The sequence below is a fragment of the Carlito syrichta genome, unplaced genomic scaffold, assembly GCF_000164805.1.
Source record: "Carlito syrichta isolate Samal-C Ts95f unplaced genomic scaffold, Tarsius_syrichta-2.0.1 Scaffold311129, whole genome shotgun sequence".
Lineage (NCBI taxonomy): Eukaryota > Metazoa > Chordata > Mammalia > Primates > Tarsiidae > Carlito > Carlito syrichta.
Genome location: NW_007255225.1, coordinates 233,806 through 240,509, shown reverse-complemented (window position 1 = coordinate 240,509; position 6,704 = coordinate 233,806). Strand labels below are relative to the sequence as shown.

Below are 6,704 nucleotides of genomic sequence, written 5' to 3'. Positions count from 1 at the left end.
GAGTATCACACGTTCTCACTCATATAGTGGACCTTGAACATCTACCATAATACTATAAAATAGGACTGACAGTGGTGGGAAACTATGGGGGGGGGTAAGGAGGGGAAGGGAGGTGGGACTAACGGTAGTCAATATCTGTCTGGGGACAGAGAGACACCCCTTATTAACAAGGGTGCCTGAATGATGCACATTTGTATACCTAACCTTTAATTGTACCCCACAATTTTATAATTAAAAATATGTTTAAAAAAAAAATTAAAAAAAAAGAAAAATAATTTAAATAATACAAGCTGTTTCACTGGTCATTTTACTTAGAGATTGTAGGCCCCAGAGTGGATGTGAGGCTGGCTGTGACCTGAGCTACTGTGTACTCTGTTGAACTGGGTTCATATGTGTTATCTTCATGATATTATTTTAGAGTTTCAAGATAAACAAAGCATCTTTTTGTACAACATGATTCCTTTCATGAGCTGAATTGTGTCCCTCCAAAACTCAAATGCTGAAGCCCTAACCCCTAATTTGACTGTATTTGAAGATAGGACCCTTAAAGATGTAATTAAAAAAATGAGATCATAAGAATGAGGCCCTAATCCAATATGACTGGTGTTCTTATAAGAGGAATTGGGTGGGCTTAGTAGCTCACATCTGTCATCCCAGCAATTTGGGAGACCAAGGCAGGAGGATTATTTGAGGCCAGAAATTAGAGACCAGCCTGGGCAACATAGTGAGACTTAATCTCTACAAAAAATAAAAAAAATTAGCAGGGCATGGTAGCATGTGCCTGTAGTCTGAACTATGCAGGAGACTAGGTGGAAGGTGGAAGAATTGTCTGAGCCCAGAAGCTATGATTGTGCCACTGCACTCCAGCCTGGGTGACAAAGTGAGACCCTGTCTCTAAAAGAAAATAAAAAGAGGAAAAGGAGAAACATCAGGGATGCCATTGCACCAAGAAGAGGCCATGTGAGGACTCAGTGAGAAGGTGGCTGTCTGCAAGCCAGGAAGAGGCCTCAGCAGAAACCAAACCTGCCAATGCTTTGATCTTGAACTCAAATCCAGAGCTGTGAGATGATAGATTTCTGTTGTTTAAGCCACCCAGTCTGTGGTATTTTATTGTGACAGCTTGAGCAGACTAACACAGTTCCTAAACAACAGCCAAACTCCTCGCCTAAAGTCCAACCCACAGAACAGTGTTTTGTTCCATGCTACAGTCCATGTGGGGCTCACTGAGATACGGCCACAGTAACTAACATTTACTGAGAGCCTTCATGCATCAAGCCCTGTCCTAAGCACTTTACCTGTATTAACCCATTTATTGTTCTTATTCCTATTCTTATTTTTGAGTGAGGAGGCTCTCACTCTGTTACTCAGGCTGGAGTGCAGTGACGATCACGGCCCATTGAAGCCTTGAGCTCCTGGGCTCAGGTGATCCTTCTGCCTCAGTCTTCAGAGTAGCTGGGACCATAGGCATGTGCCCCTATGCCCAGCTGATTTTTTTGTAGAGATGGTGGTCTCACTATGTTGTCCAGGCTGGTCTTGACTTGAACTCCTGGGCTCAAGCGATCCTCCCACCAGCCTCCCAAAGTGCTGGGATACAGGCATGAGTCTCCCTGTCCAGCTTGTATTAACTCATTTAAATTGCACAACCAGAGGGAGCTATAATGATTTCTTTTACAGATTATGAAACCCAAGGGCACACAGCCAGTGAGTGCAAGAGCTGAAACTTGAACTTGGGCAGTCTGGCTCCAAAATCAAGTGCTCGATGAGTGATTGTTGAGTTTGAATTAAAAGGGTCAAAGACAGCAAGAGTGATTTCATTAAAAATGGAGTGTGTGAAGGTAGGTGGGATGTGAGCGGGAGGGTGGTCCAGGAAGTTCAGTGTCAGTAGGAGTGAGTGGCTGTATTTTTTGTACTCTCTTTTCTAAATCTTTCTGGGGTGTTCTACTGGAATATATATATCAGTTCCTTGCAGCTACTCTTCAGAGGAGGGTAAATGCACTAAAGAGTGCACAGCGGCAGAACTGGGACTTATTGCTTTTCTGGAATAAGTTTCCTTTTACTGTGTTACTTCCTGACTTCAGAAGAGTAGTGCAAAATAAAGATGTTATAGAGAAGAGCTGGAGGCTTGGGGCTGGAGAGCCACAAAGGGGTTTCCTTGGGCACTGTCTACAGAGTTATCTGGGCCAGCGTGTCCCCTACTCACCTCGTTTACGGCCAGCAACTTGTCGTCTTCCGTACCATTGGTGCCTGGAATGTCTTTTGCTGTTACCACATCAACCACTTCCGGTAGTTCAAGGGCCTCGGACACATCAATGGATCTGAACAAAGAGAGATAGTTAAGAAGTAGAACTCAGTGGCCGGGCGAGTTGGCTCATGCTTGTACTGCCAGCACTTTGGGAGGCGGGAGGATCACTTGAGTTCAGGAGCTTGAGACCAGCCTGGGCAACATAGTGAGACCTGTCTCTACAAAAAATAAAAAAAAAAATAGCTTGCTATAGTGGCAAGTGCCTGTAGTTCCAGCTACTTGGGAAGCTGAGGTGGGAAGATTGCTCGAGCCCAGGAGTTAGAGGCTGCAATGAGTTGTGAACCCGCCACTGCACTCCAACCTGGGTAACAGAGCGAGACCTTGTCTCTGAAGAAAAAAGAAAGAAAGAAAGAAATCAGCAAGCTTTGAGAGTCCCTAACCTGAAGGAGGGATAGAGCATGATTGAAAATTAAAATATATGACAATGAATCCCTGACAATAAGCCCTGACCAAACTGAAGAGATCTGCCGATGAGTAGGGTACAGGAGAACCCCTGCTGGGCTAGAGGCAACACTTTAGTTGCTGGGGGGCAGGAGGATAGTGTGGCTGGGGCAAGGGGCATTCTTGATGCTGAGGACAATGGCCATTTGCCATTCAGTAATGATGTAGGTCCGCCCTGTGTCAGAATTGCTCCTTGGACCACACTTGCTGCCACAGGGAGATGGGGGTTTGTGAGGTTAGGATGGAAACAGGAGTTGATCGCAGTAACTTTTATATTATTTTTTCCAGTGTACTCCCCTCCTTCTCCTGGGGCTGGCAACCTCTTCTTTAGTTTTTGTATTTTAGGTTCTTCTGGTTTGGGACATCACAGGAGAACGGGTACATTCCTCTAAGGAACTCCACAGGTGTGCTTTTATTTATTTAAATTTACTTTTTTTTTGGTAGCTATGGAGTCTTGCTATGTCGCCTAGGCTGGTCTCAAACTCCTGGTCTCAAGTGATCCACCTCTGTCTCCGAAAGTGCTGGGATTGCAGGTGTGAACCACCACACCCAGCCTCCAGGTTGCTCTTGAAGTCTTTTGAAGGCTTCTTATTTACTTACATGATTTTTGCATGAGCTCTGCTACTGGTCACCAGCGCCATGAAAAGCTCTTTATCTACCTTGGGGATGTCGTCACAAAACATGGCTTCACCAGTGGCATGTTTCAGACCTGACAGGTGCATGACGGGGCGTCCAACCGGGTCTTGGAGAGGCTGGCAAGAATCCACACTCTGCAGAGGAAGAAGAGGTTTGCCTCAGAGGCCTTTAATTTTCAGTAGGGGCCTGGTTTAACCACTCTCCTGGCTCAGGATTGAGAAATTGGATGGTCGCCCTCGGGCAACATACGCTGAGTGGGCCGGATGAAGAGCATGCTGACTTAGTGATGCACAGAGTGGCATCTCACTCTGCGGCAGTGCCCTAGACATGCTGAGCTTCGGGCAGAAGGGTGAAAAAGAGGCAAAGGGGACCCTGGCTTCTCCTCCCAGCACCTTCTTTTCCTCAGTGGTTCCCTCTCTTTAGGAACTTATAGGGTGCTCCTTGTCCTACTTGTTTACCCTTCCAATGACCAGACTGTCCACGTTGGAAGTCATCGTGATGGTGAGGCCTGAAGGGATATTGTTCCCAAGAGCAGGAGACCAAAGTCTAAGTGTCAACTTGATCAGGGCCTCTGGTGGGGGTGGGATGGCAATGGAGCCTCCCCAGATCCAGGTTAAAGTGTCCTGGGTGACCCTGCGAGTCACACAGAAACATCATAAGGAGCACAAGGGGGTGGAGAGAGTTTATTCTGGAACCCTCCTCTGGGAAGATGTGTGTGTGTGTGTGTGTGTGTGTGTGTGTGTGTGTGTGTGTTGATCAGGTGGGAAAGCTGCTCTAGCAAGAACAGATCATTCATTTTTTTTTTTTTTGAGGCAGGGTCTCACTTCTCACCCAGGCTGCAGGAGGGCAGGGGCACCATATGGCTAACCATAGCCTCAGCCTTCTGGGTTCAGGCGATCCTTCCACCTCAGCCTCCTGAGTAGCTAGAACTACATGTGTGTGCCACCATGCCCGGATAATTTTTTGATTTTTTTATAGAGATGAGGTCTCAAACTCCTGGGCTCAAGGAACACTCCTGCCTTGTCCTCCTAAAGTGGTGGAATGACAGGCATGAGCCATGGTGCCCAGCCAAGAGTAGACTATTTCTAATTGCTCTTCTAGCAGGGAAACCTGCAGGGCTCTTGTTTGCTGATGGGACATTCAACATTTGCAATCAGGGCTGGCCTGGACCTTCCAGCTTCTCTGCTCTGCTGGGAGCTATCAAGAGACTCCTAGAGCATATCAGGTTGAAGAAACATTCATGGTTGGTCTGTAGATGAGTCAGACAGGACAGCCTGGAGTCCACCTGGCAGCAGCTCCTGCCTGACCTGAGATTCCAGCAACTCCCTGACTCAGACTAAGTGAAGAGCCCATGTGCCAGCACTGACTAGAAAGTCGGAACCCACAGCCACAACTCCAAAGAGCTTGCTCGCCAGCAGAGCTGCAGTTTGCAGGTTTCAGTTCAGTGACACTGACCTGGTATGTTTGGACTCCCTGGGATACTGCAACTTGGAAATCTTCCAGAGCACTTAGGAATCGGTCTGGAATTTCAGGATAACGACAGCAGTCCTGGGAAACCATGAAGAACCACAGAGATAAGCTGGTTTGTCTCAATTAAGCTGGACTTGAGTATGAGGGAAATGACTCAGCTAATGAACCCAGGCGGCCAGGACAATTCACAGCCGCATTCCCTCCCGGGCTTCACTTTTATGAACAATTCTTGTCCTCCTCCCCTTCCACAAGATGAGGACCTGGGCAGACTGGTTGGAACCTGCCACCCCGAGGGGCAGAGCTGGGGGGAGGCAGGAGGAGGAGCAAGGAAACATCTCAGAACCAGCAGGAGCCCATCGTGGGCAAGGGCCAGCTTCCTGCTTGTTCTTCTCAGGGACGCAGCACATCTTGGAGAGCAGTGGAATTGGGAAGCCTGCTCTGGGTGTCACTGAAACTTGCCAAGTGTATATATTTTTTTGAGACAGGGTCTCACTATGTTGCCCAGGTTGGTCTCAAGCTCCTGGACTCAAGCAACCCTTCTGCCTCAGCCTCTCAAAGTGCTGGGATTATAGACATGAGCCACTGTGCCTGGCTGTGCTAAGTGTCTTGGTTCCAAGATTAAATGGCAGAGCATCGGCTGGGAAGGGTCTTCATCTGAGTCACTGAAAACCAGATGCTCTAGGAATGGAGGATTCTTGGGCAGGTGTGGCTGGGGAATGGGAATGGGAAGGGCAAGGGGGTGGGGGTGAGGGTTATGATCATGGCCAGGATAGGGAAAGAGAAAGAGCGAGAGAGCAAGAGAGAGAATATCAACGAGAATATGAATGGTTTCTTGGCTTAGCTTATTCCAGAAGTTTACAATCAGAAACATTTAGAAAATTATTTAAATATTAGCATATACCTCACTTATAATCTTTACAAAAATAGAATTTCATTTTGCATTTATTTTCTTTTCTATTTTTTTATGGAGTACGTGCCTCACTGTCACCCAGACTAGAGTGCAGTGGCATGATCATGGCCACCATAGCTTTGACCTGCTGGGCTCAGGTGATCCTTCTGCCTTGGCCTTCCAAGTAGCTGGAACCACAGGCACGCACCACCACACCTGGCTAATTTTTTGACTTATTGTAGAGATGAGGTCTCGCCAAGTTGCCCAGGCTGGTCTCAAACTCCTGGGCTCAGGCAATCCTCTCGTCTCTGCTCCCAAAGTGCTGGGATTACAGGTGTGAGCCACTGTGTCTGGCTCATTTTGCATTTCATATTGATTGTACAATTCTAGAATAAACAAAATGATTCTATAGTGCCACCAAAGCCATCAGTGTGTGCCTGGGCAGGGGTGAGATCGTGACACAGGTCGAGGTTGCAGTGGCCATGAGCGTGCCACTGCACTCTAGCCTGGACAACAAAGAGAGACTCCAACTCAAAAAAAAAAAAATCCAGCTCCCATGTGCTTCATATAGCCATAGGCTCACAGTGTTCCCACAGCCGTTGCAAACTGTCTTGTGTACAACCTGTGCTGGAATTTCAGGATAACGAAATTTTTTGAGGGGGCACCGAGTACTTTCTAGGGTGATGAAAATGTTCTATATCTAGTTTGAGGTGGCAGCTACCCAGGTATACACATTTGTCAACATGGGTTAAATTTAAATAGGTGCATTTTATTATACGTAAATTAGACATCAATAAAGTTTATTTTATTTTATAGAGACAATATCTCATTATATTGCTCACGCTGGTCTTGATTCCTGGTCTCAAGCGATCCTCCCTCCTTGGTCTCCCCAAAGTGTTGAGATTATAGGTGTGAGCCACCACACCAGCCAATACAGTTGATTTTAAAAGAAAAATATTGCACACC

General features: G+C 46.9%; 1 protein-coding gene across 1 annotated transcript in view; it reads right to left on the bottom strand.

Moving 5' to 3' along the window:
- Positions 1-6,704, bottom strand: part of LOC103271036 (aldehyde oxidase 2) — a 95,318-nt gene that overhangs the window by 48,392 nt on the left and 40,222 nt on the right. Inside the window, exons 16-18 of the mRNA XM_021717798.1 lie at positions 4,835-4,927; positions 3,344-3,513; positions 2,201-2,315 (exon numbers count right to left, since the gene is read on the bottom strand). Of these exons, the coding sequence (XP_021573473.1) occupies positions 2,201-2,315; positions 3,344-3,513; positions 4,835-4,927 (378 nt within the window). The remainder of the gene's footprint in view (positions 1-2,200; positions 2,316-3,343; positions 3,514-4,834; positions 4,928-6,704) is intronic.